General features: G+C 36.8%; 1 protein-coding gene across 8 annotated transcripts in view; it reads left to right on the top strand.

Annotated features, from left to right (window-relative positions):
- Acap2 (ArfGAP with coiled-coil, ankyrin repeat and PH domains 2) overlaps positions 1–16,245 on the top strand; it is a 131,163-nt gene that overhangs the window by 89,613 nt on the left and 25,305 nt on the right. For 7 of the 8 annotated variants that reach the window (XM_090344101.1, XM_090344110.1, XM_090344116.1 and 4 more), the window contains 5 exons: positions 2,671–2,722; positions 6,857–6,957; positions 8,342–8,447; positions 10,503–10,711; positions 10,874–10,943. In XM_090344101.1, the coding sequence (XP_090200227.1) occupies positions 2,671–2,722; positions 6,857–6,957; positions 8,342–8,447; positions 10,503–10,711; positions 10,874–10,943 (538 nt within the window). The remainder of the gene's footprint in view (positions 1–2,670; positions 2,723–6,856; positions 6,958–8,341; positions 8,448–10,502; positions 10,712–10,873; positions 10,944–16,245) is intronic. The other variant, XM_090344105.1, reaches the window with a different exon arrangement.

The following is a 16,245-nucleotide window of genomic DNA, read 5'->3' as shown; positions in this document are numbered from 1 at the left end:
ATGCCAGTACTGGAGCTTGAACTCAGGACCTGAAAACTGTTCCTGAGCTTCTTTCCTCAAGGCTAGCACTCACCACTTTGGTCACACACCCACTTTGAAATTTTGGTTGGTTAATTGGAGGTAAAAATTTCATAGGCGTTCCTGCTTGGAGTAGCTTCAAACCTCAGTCCTCATATCTAAGCTTTCTGAGTAGCTAGGATTCTAGGAATAAGCCAGCCAGCAGCCTCAGCTTTGTTGTCCTCGTCCTCCCCGCCCCCCTCCTCTTCCCTTTCAAATTTCAAGTATCGACTATTTAAAAAAAATGTTAAGTATTTCTATATCCCATAGGTCACGAGCTATTTGTCACTTTCAATTTTCTTTTTCTTAGAAATGTTAATAATGGGGCCAGGAGTTTGGCCTAGTGGTTAAAGTGCTTGCCTAGCATGCACAAAGACCCAGGTTCGATTCCTTGGTACCACATATATAGAAAAAGCTGGAAGTGGTGCTGAGGCTCAAGTGGTAGAGCTCTAGCCTTGAGAAAGTCCAAGGACAGTGCTCAGGCCCTGAGCTCAAGCCCAGGACTGGCAAAAAAAAAAAATGTTAATAATCACTAGGTTTATATAAATCTAGTGATAAAATAAAAATTTTATTTATCTGTATAATGTTTTTGACTAGTGAGTAGTGCAATTTCTTTTTAGTTTTAGTAGAGGGCAGGTAGAATTGTAATTCAATACCTTTTTCTACCTAGGATAATATACCTTTTTTCTTTAGTAGGTATCAATATTAGATCACTTTTATATTGTCTTTCTTGAGCATATTAAAGCTGAAGTGATAATGTCACTCAGAAGCAGGTAAATGAGTTTCAAGAAGCAGATATGTTTAGGTTGGAGGTGTTTTGAAAAGTAGAGCATCTGCCTAGCAAGTATAGAGCTTTTGAATTCAAACTCTAGGGGTTTGGGTTAGGGATGAGGAAATACAATATTAAGTTAATAAACAGGGAATCATCTCAGGAATTTTTTTCCTTTAGTATTTTGTTATTCTTTGCAGGAAGTATTATCCTATGATGAAATAGGTCAAAATAATTTTTTTTTTTCCAGTCCTGGGGCTTGATCTCAGGGCCTTAGCACTGACTTTGGGCTTTCAATAAGACTAGCGCTCTGCCACTTGAGCCACACAGTGCCACTTCCGGCTTTTTCTGTGTATGTGGTACAAGGAATTGAACCCAGGTCTTTGTGCATGCTAGGCAAGCACTCTACCACTAGGCCAAACTCCCAGCCCCCCATTTTTTTTTTTTTTTTAAGGATCATAGAACCATGAAAGTTACATTGTTAAATGGGCATTTTCCCATAGTTCATTAAAACTCAGTATTTTCATCAAAATAATATAAAATTGTTACTATGCTATAAGACCTATGAATCTTTGTTAATATAGGTCACTCTCCACCAAACAATTAAGAAAACCACTTTAATCAGTAGCAGAGATTATTTCCATTGCATGTCATCTCATGTGTCAGGGTTGCACCATTTTGTTTGTGTGTAGGTATTTCCTTTAACATTTCTAACCTGCCATCTGTTTCAAAACAAAGATACAGGGAAGTTCTTCCTTTTCTAGTCTCTTGGTGATTTGCATTTAGAGACAACCCACCTTGTTTTGTCTAGGTGCTTATTTAACAATTTAACAATTTTATTTTGTAATAAGAAAGGTGATACCTTTTTCTTATACCTAACAGTCTAGTATAAAGGCATGGAAATGGAAAAGCGTTTCTTAATTATTTTCTCAGATTTGGAGACATATCCAAATTAAAATAAATAGAATTTGAAATTTCTAAATATAATTCCCAGTGAATTGTACTAGTAGCAATGAAAAGGTAGAATCTCTATCTGCTAATAGATTAATAACTAATGTTTACAATAGAAATCATCTCACCTGAAACTAATTTTAAAATAATGACTTATTGTTTTACTTTTCATGCTTGATGAGAAGTTTTGCTTTCTTTTATGAATGCTTTTGGCTGTGATATTAAGTCTTGTTATTTTAATAAATTAGAATTAGTAAGCACAATATACATGGCTTAGCCTTTTCTTCTAAAGAAGATTGCAAGTAAATTGTTTTTCTAATTTATAGTGATAAGCAGAACCATGTAGTTGAGTAGATCATTTGTGATAATTTTATTTTGCTTAGAAGTATACAGTATGACCAAGTTAGTTGGTGATTATCTCTTGTTTGATACGAGTTCTTGAATGATTAGTTTTCTTTTTTGCTTATAAGATCAAATACTTGCTGAATTATTTGCTGAAAGGTTGAAAATAAAACACAATTTATACTAATATTTATATGCAGGGATATTTTAATTCATAGTTTATATTTTAATTTTATAAATATAATTGGGAGAAAATATTTTATTTTGATGAATCTCAAGCTTCATATTTAAATTTTAAAACAATTATTTGATGATAGCATAAATAGCAGCTTTTGTTGGTATAAGTTTGTGATATAAAATGAATCAAAATATACTATTTTATTTTCCTAATTTATGGTTTTATGATGTTCTTAATTTATCCCATATTGCCTCTGGTTCATAAAAATATCATTACTATATGTTGATTTTTAGTCCTTTCCCCACTATTTCATTTCTATTCATAGGAAAAGTAACTTATGTTTATGAAAATGGTCTGTTTTGTTTTTATTTAGACGCTGGTTTTCAATACAGAACAATCAGCTGGTTTACCAGAAAAAGTTTAAGGTAAGTCTTTCCTTGAGAAATTAAGTAAAAACTCATGCATAAAAATGTTCCCTGTGGGGGGGTGTGGGGGGGGGAGGGAAACGGGTACCAAGACATGTGAAAGGGTATCAATGTATGTGAATTAATGCACCTTCTATCTGGCAAATATCATGTAACCCTTTTACTAATTACAATAAAAAAAATTCTCAAAAAAAAAAATGTTCCCTGTGGGAAGTAGCATTGTAGCTCAAAGTGGTAGAGCACTAGCCTTGAGATCTAAAGAGCTCTGGGACAGTGCCTAGCCCAGAGTTCAAGCCCCATGACTGACAAAAAAAAACAACACCAAAACTACAATGTTAAGAGCTGGAAGTTTTGCCTAATGGTAGAGTGCTTGCCTAGCATACACAAATGTTCCCTGTGCTAGTGTTTTATTGTAAGGAATCCTTCCCTTTTTTGGTAGGTAAGCCCATATCAGCCGTAGCATTATCGTTGGTCATGCCACTTACCTACTTTTGGAGATGAGCTAAAAATTCACTTTTTAGTGAACAAACTACCTTCAGAACAAGTGCTTTGTCTCCTCAGCCCCATCTGCTTTTATTGTGAAAAACTATATAGTTCAAACAAAAAGGAAAAGAAATTAAGGGAAAGTTGAGTGAGTTCCCAACTTTAGGGTTTTTTTGTTGTTGTTGTTGGTGGTGGTGTTTCTTCCATTCTGATTGAAGCCGGGACTTTGCCCATGCCAGGCATGCACTCTTCCACTTGAACTATGCCTCCAGTCCCCAATTTTATTTGATTTTTATTGTTTGCTTTAATAAATATTGCAGTGCATAAGTGCTCATGCACAAAATTACTATAGTTACTACTTACTAGTTTGGGGCATGTTTAAGGAAACTCTTGAGTGGAAATTATGAACATTTAAATTATTTATTTATTCATGGCACTAGGGTTTGAATGCCATGCTTCACACTTGTTAGGCAAGAGCTATAGTCTTTTTGCCTTTCACTTTGTTTTTCAGGTAAAGTGTGTGAATAACTTTGTCCAGGCTAGCTTTAAATAGTGATTATCCTACAGTTTTCTAAGTAGCTAGGATTATGGGGATGCACCACTATGGTTAGCTTAAAACCTACCAACGTTTTAGGAAGAATGATGCTGAATCTGGATTCCATTTTTTAAACCAGCACTAAAAAAACAAACAAACAAAAAGATCCGTAATAGGAAACATCGAAAGCAGGTGAAGGGGGGAAAACAAAACCCTGTGAAATTTAATACAAAAAAGTCCCCTAAACAAATGAGCTTATAGATATTGTATGAGTCCTTTAGTGTAATTTTTAAGAACCAGCAATGCAAGCTGGACACTGGTGGCTTATGTCTATAACCCTTGCTACTCAGGAGACTGAGGTCTGAGGATTATGGTTTGAAGCCAGTCGAGGCAGGAAAGTCCCTGAGTCTCTTATTTCCATTTAACTGACCAAAAAGCTGGAAATGGGAGCTGGGAGTTTGGCCTAGCATGCATGAAGGCCTGGATTTGATTCCTCTGTACCATATACACAGAAAATGTCAGAAATGATGTTGTGGCTCAAGTGACAGAGCACTAGACTTGAGCAAAAAGTATCCAAGGATAGTGCTCAGGCCCTGAGTTCAAGCCCCAGGACTGGCAAAAAACTAAAACAAAAACAAAAACACCTGCTGGAAATGGAGGTGTGACAGAGTGCTAGCCTTGAACAAAAAGCCCAGGGATAGCACCCAGGCAGGCCCTGAGTTCAAACTCTAGGACTGGTCCATGCACATGTGTGCACACATGTACCCATACATGCAGAATCCCAAATGCAAGTCCATGGTGGACATAAGGAGATGAACTGGAAAGAATGTCAGAGAGCCTTCTGGGATGATGGAAATAGTGTCTTATCTTGTTTTCAATAGTAGTCACATTGGTTGATACTAAACAGTTAAAACTAGAACTAAACTGATACTAAACTGTTAAAACTAAAGTTTCTCCATTGTATATATAAATTAACTTCATTGAGAGAACGTACTCACTATCTTACCTCAGGGAAATTTTAACTCTCTTGATTTCTATAGTATTATATATAGAAGCATTTTGACACTCTTTTCCCATTTTTGTTAGCATAGACTGATCGCATAAGGGGATTTTATTGTGCTATTTCCATACATGCATAGATAATACTGATAAAATTGACCCTCCTGCTTTCTTGTTCTCCTTCATACTCACCTTTTTAAACAGCTTATAATGGATTTTATTATGCTATTTTCATATATACATATATGTCCTTTAGTCACTCAATCTTGGATTCTTTTTTGTATACATGCCAATACTAGGGTTTGAACTCAAAGTTATTGTTTGGCTTTTTTCCACTTATAGCTCATGTTTTACTACTTGAGCCACAACTTGAGTCTTGAGTCCTGAATTCTTTTTTTTTTTTTTTTTGCTAGTCCTGGAGTTTGAACTCGGGGCCTGGGCATTGTCCTTGGGGTTTCTCAAGGGTAGAGCTGTACCACTTCAGCCACAACACCACTTTTTTCCCTGTGTATGTGCTACCAGGGAATCGAATCCAGGGCTTTGTGCATGCTAAGCAACCACTAGGCCAAACTCCTGGCCCTTGAATTCTTTGTGTGTGTGTGAGTTTTGAACTTAAGGCTTGCATCCTTGTTCCTGAGCTTTATTGCTCAAATGTAGCACTCCACACTCCACAGTTCTACTTCTAGCTTTTTGGTAGTTAATTAGAGATAAAAGTCATAGACTTTCTTGCCCAGGTTGGCTTTAAACTGCAATCCTCAGATGTCAACATCCTGAATAGCTAGCATGAGCTGCTGGCACCCAATGTGAGCCCTGAATTCTTAACTATAGCTTTGAGATGGAATTTCCTGTGTCCTAGGATTATTACTCTAATGTCTAATGATTTTTTTTTTTTTTTTTTTGGTCTACTGTAGGGCTTGAACTCTGGGCCTGGGCTCTGTCCCTGCTCTCTTCAGCTCAAGGCTACTGCCCTACCCTTGAGCCACAGCACCATTTTCCGTTTTCTGGTAGTTAATTGGAGATAAGAGTTTCATAGGATGTTACTGCCCTGGGTGGCTTTAACTGTCATCCTTAGATCTCAGCCTACTGAGTAGTTAGGATTACAGGCGTGAGCCTCTGGTGCCTGGATATGATATTCACCTAGTAATATTGTGAGATAGAAAGAGAATATGCTTTTTAAGGATTGTTATCTAGTAATGATAATTCAGAAAGGTTAAAGATGACAAATTATACTGCAGCTGTGATTTAAGTAGTAGAGCATCTGACTAACAAGCTCAAGGCTATGAGTTCAAAACTCAGAACACTCAAATAAAAAAAAACTTTTAAAAACCAGAAATTATATTCATTCATTATAACTTATGTACTGACTTTTTTTTTTGGTACCAGTAAGAGGCTTGAATTCATATTCAGGGCACTGTACCTTAGCTTTTTACTCAAGACAGGTGCTTTAGAACTTTAGCCATACTTATTCTGGCTTTTTTTTTTTTTTTTTTTTTTTTGCCAGTCCTGGTTTTGAGCTCAGGGCCTGAGCACTGTCCTTGGACTTTCTCAAGGCTAGAGCTCTACCACTTGAGCTTCAGCACCACTTCTGGCTTTTTTTCTATCTATGTGGTGCCGAGGAATTGAACCCGAGTCTTTGTGCAAGCTAGGCAAGCACTCTACCACTAGGCCAAACTCCCGGCCCTCTCTTCTGGCTTTTTGGTGTTTATTTGGAAAAAGAGTCCTGTGGTTTTTCTTGCTCAGGCTGGCTTCAAGCCACCTGGGTAGCTATAGGTATGAGCCACTGGTGCCTATTATTTGGAAGTGGAGACTAGAGAAGTAATGGATATGAATGAAAAAGGAAGAAAATTAATAGGTGAAATTATGGATTATTAAGTTCCAAACATTGGACAAAGCCCTTTTTATATAAATTATTTCACTTCATAGTTTTTTTTCCATGTGTAATAATTTTGTAAGGCAAATAAAATTATTAAGACACAATTACTTGTATTAGTTATATCCTAGCAATAGGGTAAAATATGAGTCTTTAAAATTATATCCTTTATTACAAGTAATATTTTAAAACGTTGTTATTGGCAGTATAAATTGATAAACATGGGAATCTTGTTTACTTATTGTAGGATAACCCCACTGTAGTAGTGGAAGATCTCAGGCTCTGCACAGTGAAGCATTGTGAAGACATTGAAAGAAGATTCTGCTTTGAGGTGGTTTCACCAACAAAGTGAGTGGTTCTAAAGAATTTGATAATTGATAGTTTGTCTTAAAGAACTTTCTAGTTGAGAAATTTGTGTTTGACTTATGATTATTTGTGCTAAAAAAAGAAAAAGATGTTTTCAAAACAAATTTCAAGAATGATGGTACATATTGTGAGATGGATATGCTACTGCACCACTGGGCACCTTGATAATACGTATTATCAAGCATGACTTTTCTTTGTGGATTTTATCCTTTAAAGTCTGTAATGGTTATGTGCCCATATAACTTTTTAAGGTTTTTACTTCATATTTTCATGACACATTTCATGCATGGCACAGTTCAGAGAAGTATTATATGGTATATTTAAGAGTTTGTATATATATAAATATAAGTTCACCTACTTTTCAAACTGTAATATACTTTATGTATAGATGTAAATATATGTACATATATACACATATACTTTATATGTATATATAAAGATACACATAGACATATGTGCACATATACAAACATACATAAAACACGTGTGTATTATACATCTATACATACACATGTAAGTACTATAATATATATACACATACATACATATATACACATTTAAATTACCTGTTTCTTGATTTTTTAGTTTTCTTAAGACAGGTATTTGTTCTATACTCATACTAGCCTCATTCTCAAATAGTTTTAGCCTCCCAAATGCTGGGATTACAGGCATGGACTACCATACTTGGCTTGTTTGTATATTTTTTTAACTTTTTTTTTTTTTTGTGCGTCATGGGGCTTGAACTTCACCTGGGCGCACTGTCCTTGAGCTCTTCAGCTCAAGGTTACCGCATTACCCCTGGGCGTGGGCATTGTCCCTGAGCTCTTCAGCTCAAGGCTACCGCCCTACTCTTGAGCCGAGCCCCACTTCTCTAGCCCCACTTCTCGTTTTCTAGAGGTTAATTGGAGATAAGAGTCTCTGGTCCTTTTGTGCCCGGGCTAGCTTTGAACCTTGATCCTCGGATCTCAGCCTCTTAAGAGATAATTTATACAATTGGTATCTTTATTTCTTTGAAAGCAGGTTTTTCCCTAAAAATACGCTTAATGGTTCAACAGAAATTATTAAATAGGGGCCAGGAGTTTGGACTAGTGGTAGAGTGCTTGCCTAGCATGCATGAATACCTGGGTTCGATTCCTTGGTACCGCATACATAGAAAAAAAGCTGAAAGTGGTGCTGAGGCTCAAGTGGTAGAGCTCTGGCCTTGAGAAAGTCCAAGGACATTACTCAGGCCCTGAGCTCAAGCCCAGGACTGGCCAAAAAAAAAAAAAAATATATATATATATATATAGCAAAGTGGGCAGAAATATACAATTTATGGATTTGAGTATTTTTGATTGTTATTGAACAGTATCTTATTTCCTTTTAGGAGTTGTATGCTCCAGGCAGATTCTGAAAAGCTGCGTCAGGCATGGATTAAGGCTGTTCAGACCAGCATTGCAACTGCTTATAGAGAGAAGGGTGATGAGTCAGAGGTTAGTAATGGCATCATCAGTATCAACTGAAAAATTACTAGTGTATAATCTCAGTTGCATACTACTATGTGATTATAATCTTTTATGAGGGATGATTTTATGTAATTGAATGAGACTGGGTTTCTCTTGATTTTCTTTTTAGTTTTATTTAAATATCTGAATATATCATTATTTTAATATTTAAATATATGCCCCAGATTGGAATAAGGTATTCCGATATTACTATTTTTCCCTTAAATATTTTGTGACTTTATGTGAATGAATTTTGAGAGATGAAACTCACCACTGTTGGGTCATGGGGCAGGGCTGAGGCATAAGCTTAATGATAGACTGTTGTCAGAAATATGATTAGGGAAATGAAATGCTGTCTATGTTATAGTTATGTTTGGAAGGCCAAGAGCAGCTCAAAGCAGAAGGCTTCCTTAGTAGAAACTTTCTTGATCCCGTGTAGTGAGGCATATGAAGGAGAGGAGCAATTTCTTCAGTAGCCAAGTTCACCTAGGAAATATTGGATATTAAATATGGGAACACTAGCAAATGGTATGTTGATGATACAGCCCTCAAATAGATTTGTCACCTGAATTATACTTCTCCAGTTTGAATCACTTGTCCTTAAACTTGCAGTGTAGTTATTAGTCGGAGAGTTCCTAGAGATTTTTGTCTCCTGTCTTTCTCTTTGACTTATGAAATATTTGAAGTCTTCCTGCAATATGTTATTGAAAATGAGTGACATATTTGTGACTCTTATGCTTGAAAATATTTTAATTTTTGATAATATGTCCTCATAGTTTTTGATAGCTTGACTGTTACAGAATGTTTATATGGGAAATAAGTACCCTTCAGAATTTTAACTGCATTATATTTGTTTGTTCTGTTATTATTTATGTATTTACTTTGTTGTATCCAGTGTTGTTATTGGAGCTTTCCTTATTAATGATATTTTTCTCTCTCAGTGTGTAATTGATCTATTTTAGTTTATAGGCATAGTTTTTCCAGTTTATTTACCATAGTCATTTATAAAATAACTTGCTTACAGTTAATTAAAACCCTGGGAAATATGGTATAAAATATTTATTTTGTTTAGATTTTTCTGAAATAAGGTCTGAAACTGGCCTGATCTCAAATTTATATATTTTTTTTTTCTTGCCAGTCCTGGGGTTTGAACTCTGGGCCTGGGTACTGTCCTTGGCCTTTCTCAAGGCTAGAGCTCTATTACTTGAGCTGCAGCAGCACTTCTGGCTTTATATGGTATAAAATATTTATTTTGTTTAGATTTTTCTGAAATAAGGTCTGAAACTGGCCTGATCTCAAATTTATAATTTTTTTTTTTCTTGCCAGTCCTGGGGTTTGAACTCTGGGCCTGGGTACTGTCCTTGGCCTTTCTCAAGGCTAGAGCTCTATTACTTGAGCTGCAGCAGCACTTCTGGCTTTTTCTGAGTCTGTGATACTGAGGAATCAAACCCAGGGCTTTGTGTATGCTAGGCGAGTATTCTACCACTGGGCTATGCTCCAGGGCCCAGGAATTCTTTTTTATTCATGAGTCTTAATAGTGTCAACTACTATCTAGGCGCAGTGGGTCACATCTGTAATCCTAGCTACTTAGGAGGCAGAGATCTGAGGATCACAGTTCAAAGCCAGCCCATTAAAGCCAGACTGGACACTAAAGTCTGTTAGATGCTTATCGCTAATTAAATACCGGAAAACCAAAAACCGAAACCGGCCCTGTGGCTCAAGGGGTAGGGCAGTAGCCTTGAGCTGAACAGAGACAACACCCAGGCTCAGGGTTCAAGTTCCACAACCAGCAACAACAACAAAAAATGGTATCAACTACTTTTTCTGTCTCTACCCGTGCGTGGGCTGGCTTTGAACGGCCATCCTCAAATCTCAGCCTCCTAAGTAGGTAGGATGACAGGCATGAGCCACTGTGCCTTGCTCAGTAGTCAGTCTTTTAATTTATGAATTAGGAGCTTTTTCCCTCCCTCTTTTGAGCAGTAGTATGCAATAAAATTAATTATTTTTTTAAACAACCAAACACTTAATTCTTAATTTTTTCAGCAGCTGGATAAGAAATCATCTCCATCAACAGGAAGCCTAGATTCTGGAAATGAGTCAAAAGAGAAATTATTGAAAGGAGAAAGTGCTCTGCAGCGAGTCCAGTGTATTCCTGGCAATGCCAGCTGTTGTGATTGTGGTCTGGCAGATCCTCGATGGGCCAGTATCAACTTGGGCATCACCTTGTGTATCGAGTGCTCAGGGATTCACCGGTGGGTACCTGCCCAGAGAGGGGAAGTTCTTTTGGATAAACACTCATAGTAAATTACAGTGCTTTACTTGGTAGATCTTTTGTCATTGTAGGAGAGAGAATGAATGTATAATTGAAAGTTATATATTAATAAATAATGCAGTCTTCTTTTTCCCTCATATAGGAGTCTTGGGGTTCATTTTTCAAAAGTCCGATCTTTAACTTTAGATACCTGGGAGCCTGAACTTTTAAAGGTAAACTGAATATTTGCATGAAAATATTCCATATTTTCACATATGTGAAGAATTTAGATATTTGGTTTACAAGTTTTATGGCTTGCTCATGCTAGGTCAAACTCTAAATGGTGTTAAACGTATCTGAGGCTATTTTGGTAAATCTGATGTTTTTATAGTAAGTTCTTAAGTTGTTCAGTATATATAGTATACTTTTTTTGTTTTGCTTTTCGAGATGGAGTTTTGCTATGCAAAGCTTGCCTTTTACTCATGATCTTCCTGCCTCACCTTCCCTAGTGCTGAGATTACAGGATAATACCACCATGTCTGGTCCTATATCTCCCTCCCTCTCTTCCTCCCTTTTTCTTCTTCTTCTTTTTTTTTAAAACAGCATTTAGGCTTGAACTCAGAACCTCTCATTTGCTGAGCAAGCAAAGTTGCTTGCTCATGACTGGTGCTCTGCCACTTGAGCCATGCCTCAGTACAGCTTTTTGATGGCTAATTAGAGAGATGCAGAGTCTCACAGAGTTTTCTACCCAATCTGGTTTTGGGCAATGATTCTCCTGATCTAAGCCTCCAGAATAGCAAGGATTACAGAAGTAAACAGCAATGCCAAAAATAACACTTGGGGGGGCCAGGAGTTTGGCCTAGTGGTAGAGTGCTTGCCTAGCCTGCACAAAGACCTGGGTTCAATTCCTTGGTACCACATACATAGAAAAAAGCTGGAAGTGGTGCTGTGGCTCTAGTGGTAGAGCACTAGCCTTGAGAAAGCCCAAGGACGGTGTTCAGGCCCTGAGTTCAAGCCCCAGGACTGGCAAAAAAAAAAAAAAAAGTAAATAGCACTTGTAACTCTAAGCAGTTCACTCTTTAAGAAAACTACCATTCATACATTTTTGTATTAGATTCTTCTAAAAATATGCAGCTATATTGTTATAGTAAACTTTTTTTAATGGATTGTTATAGTGGTACCACTCCACTGGGTTATTACTGGATTGGGCCATTCACAAGTTTACATTTGTTAGGGTAGAAGTAATCAAGCCAAGACATTCTCTTTTCCTCATCTAAGGATTCAGATCTCTGAAAATGTCATAAATAATGACATTAGACTACCTCTGAATTTATAGTTATATTTACCTACCAGTTTATTGGTACAATCCTTTCAGGTCCTCCTGTTTACTATATTATAGAAAATAAATTCACTTAAAGGTTAGACTGTAGTCAAAATTTACTTCTGTCAGGAAGTTGTATCTTATGTTTCTAGTTCTGGTCTTATGCCAATTATGTAAAAAATAGCCTTATGGAATTACTGTGTACACGGATAAATGAAATTAACTCCCAAGGCAGAGCCCTATTTAGATTCTACCAGTTGTTATGAATTCAAAGCAGAAAGTGTGAGATAAGGAGCAGAATCTAATTTCTATACCAGCTTTGATTATAGATAAGAAACTTTTAAGGAAATGTTGCAAGTGCTTATGTACAAATTATAAGGAAGAAATACAATTTTTTTCCAATTTTGAGTTAAAACTTTACCTGTCCATAGGATTTTTTTTCCCATTTTTCCATTTAACTCATCAGAAATTATCTTTAATAGTACACAGAATGTTCTAGTCAAGAAGGGGGAAGGAAAACCAGTAGAAGATGGATTCTGTACTGCCTAGAAACTTAAAATCATGTTGGGAAATAATACAAGGATATGTAATGACATTATACAGCAGATACAGGCATTTAATATCTTAGTTTCAGTGTGTGTGTGTGTGTGTGTGTGTGTGTGTGTGTGTGTGTGTGTGTGTGTTTTGGGCTTGTACTCAGGGCTTGTGTTTTCTCCTTTAGCTTTTTTACTCACGATTGGCATTCTACCACTTGAGCCATAGCTTCACTCTCAGCTGTTTTCTTTTCCTGTGTTTAATTGGAGATAAGAGCTTCACTGACTTTACCCCTGGGCTGGCTTCAAACCAAGATCTTCAGATCTCAATCTCCTGAGTAGCTTCCAATTTTAAATAAAGGAATTATCAGTAGAGCAGGTGCTTAAAAAGGAAGGAAGTACTCTGGGTCATGCCTGTCTAGAGGAAAATGAAACTATCCCCTAGGTAGTTAAGGAAAGTTATTAAGTGTCAGATAATTAAAATATACATTTTAAAGACTATAAATAGTCGAGCACAGTGATTCATGCCTGTAATCCTAGTTGCTCAGGAGGCTGAGATCTGAGCATCAAGGTTCAAAGCCAGCCCGGGTACGAAAGGACTTGAGACTCTTATCTCCAATTAACCTCTAGAAAACAGGAAGTGGTTCAAGGGTAGAGCCGTAGCCTTGAGCTGAAATGCTCAGGAACAGTACCCAGGCCCCATGACCCACAAAACAAATGAACAAAAAAAGAATATAAATAGAAAATACCATGGGTTATGTGAGAACTCTTTGGGAAGAAATAGAAATTATTATTAGAGGGACCAAAAGCCACAATATTGAATTATAGGAAAGGAAGTAGGGAAATCTTTTAGGCAGGTAGTATAGGAGAAAGGAATAATTGGATGTAATTATGATAAGCTTTGGGTATCTTTAATTATTTTAAATTAAAATGGCATGTATAAATGAATAGCTTTGAAATGGCAAGTAAACAAAGTATTCCAAAACAATTACCACCATCTTTACTCCAAGTGAACTATTGGAGCTGGAGATATTTGTAGTCCTAGGCTTAATCTCCAAATCCAAGAAAAAATAGTTACTCTTTTTTTTTTGGCTATTCGTGGGATTTGAACTCAGGTCCTTGGACACATTTTGCTGAAAGCTAGTGCCACTTGAGCCACAGTGCCACTTCTGGCTTTTTCTATGTATGTGGTTCCAAGGAATCGAATCCAGGGCTTCATGCATGCTACGTGTGCACTCTATCACTAGGCTACATATTCTTTATTTTTTATTATTTTCAAAGAATTTATTAACATTGATTTTTACATCCTATTTCAAATGACATGTTTAACAAACAAGCATTCAAGAAGGGAATCTCTATAAACAATCACTGGCACTTAGATTTTAGAACATAACTAAAATTAGGCTGAGGGTTTGTATGTCATAGGTACATATTAATCTGTGTAATAGAACAGGTTATGTCTGTAGAGTCAATTTTTATGTCTATGTAGTTGTGTTTGTATTTCCAATACCATGTCCATAGCACTGGGTACCCAAATATTGAGTCATTGCTTTTGTACTGTTTGGATCTGATGGCCACATATTAAGAATACCATGTGCCTTTTGTTCCTTTGGTCTGGACTTATCTTACTCAACATGATTTGCTCTAGATTCATCCACTTCCCTGTGAATGCTATTATTTTATCTTGTCTGTTGGCTATGTAGAATTTCATTGTGTATATGTACCACATTTTTTGTATCCATTCATCTACAGTAAGGTATCTGGATTGTTTCCATTGCTTGGCTATTGTGAATAGTGGAGAGATGAACATAGCTGAGCAGGTGTCCTTATCATATCTTAGGTTATGATGTTAAGGATAGATGCCCAGGAGTGATATGGCGGGATTGTAGGGAAGGTCTATTTTCAGTTCTTTAAGAAACCTCACACTGCTTTCCAGAGTGGCTGAACTTGCTTACAATCCCAGTAGTGTAGTAGGGTTCCCTTTTCTCTACAACCCTGCCAGCATCTGTCATTGTCTGAGTTCAAAATCTTGGCCATTCTTGTTGGGGTAAGGTGGTATTTTAGGATTATTTTTAATTTGCATTTCCTTTATGACCATGAATGATGAGCATTTTCTCATATGCTTTTCTGCCATTTTAACCTCTTCTTTTGGTAAGTCTCTCTTTAGTTCGCTTGCCCATTTAGTGATTTGGTTTGTTGGGTTTGGGGGGATTAGTTTCTTGAGTTCCCTGTAGATACTGGATATTATGCATTTGTCTGATGTATTATTGGTAAATATCTTTTCCCTGTTGGTTGGCTGTCTTTCTACTCTAGTAGCTATGCTTTTATCTGTGCAGAAACTTTATTTTTAGATAGTCCCATTTATTGAGTCTCTCTCCAATCTGTTGTGACCCTGGGATTCTGTTCAGGAAGTTTTTGCCTGTGCCTATGAGTTCCAGTGTCTCTCCAACTCTATCATGTAGGAGTTTCAGGGTTTCCAGTCTGATATTGAGGTTGATCCATTTTGAGTTAATGCTTGTGCATGGCAACAGCTACAATTTATTTTTTTAAAAAAACTAGAGTTTGGGACCGCCTCCCCTTCTTCTTTTCTCCTTGTCTCTGTCTGTCAGTCTGTTGGCCTTCGTCTGTTCTGTAACTTGAACTCAGGGCCTACGTGTTATCCCTGAGTATTTTGGGTCCACACAGGTTTACTTCTGAGTTTGACTTAAAAAATTAATTCATTAAAAAAATTTTAAGATGAGTTATTTTATGAACTAATTTTTTTCTTTATTAACAAGGTTTTTACATCGTATTTTAAATAACCGGTTTAACAAACGAATGTTCAAGAAGGGAATCTCTATTTACAATCACTTGGACTTAGTATTTAGAACTTAATCAAAATTAGGCTAAGGGTTTGTATGTCATAGAAACATATTAATTTTAGAAAGTAAAACATTATGTCTATAGAGTCATAGGTTGTTTTTTTTTTTTTTGCCAGTCCTGTGCTTGAGCTCAGGGCCTGAGCACTGTCCTTGGACTTTTTTCTCAAGGCTAGAGCTCTACCACTTGAGCCTCAGCACCACTTCTGGCTTTTCTCTATGTATGTGGTACCGAGGAATTGAACCCGGGTCTTCATGCATGCTAGGCAAGCACTTTAACCACTAGGCCAAACTCCCGGCCCTAGAGTCATAGGTTTTTATATCTATATAGTTATGTTTATATTTCCATTATCATGTCCATAGCATTGGGTATGCAGATATTGCGTCCTCGCTCTTGTACTCTTTGTACTTAATAGCCACATATTAAGGATACCATGCGCCTTTTGTTCCTTAGGGCTTGACTTGTCTCACTCAACATGATTCGCTCTAGATTCATCCACTTCCCTGCAAATGCCATTATTTTATCTGGTCTGTTGGCTATGTAGAATTCCATTGTGTATATATATCACATTTTCTGTATCCATTCATCTGCAGTAGGGCATCTGGATTGTTTCCATCGCCTGGCTATTGTGAATAGTGAAGAGATGAACACAGCTGAGCAGGTATCCTTATCATATCTTGGGTTATGATTTTCAGGGTAGATGCCCAGAAGTGGTTGGCAGGATCGTAGGGAAGGTCTATTTTCAGTTCTTTAAGACACCACCACACTGCTTTCCAGAGTAGCTGAACTAGTTTACATTCCCACCAGCAGAGATAGGTCTGT

Source organism: Megascapheus bottae, chromosome 1 (assembly GCF_031878675.1).
Source record: "Megascapheus bottae isolate mThoBot1 chromosome 1, mThoBot2.hap1, whole genome shotgun sequence".
NCBI lineage: Eukaryota > Metazoa > Chordata > Mammalia > Rodentia > Geomyidae > Megascapheus > Megascapheus bottae.
This window is presented reverse-complemented; position numbering and strand designations above follow the sequence as displayed.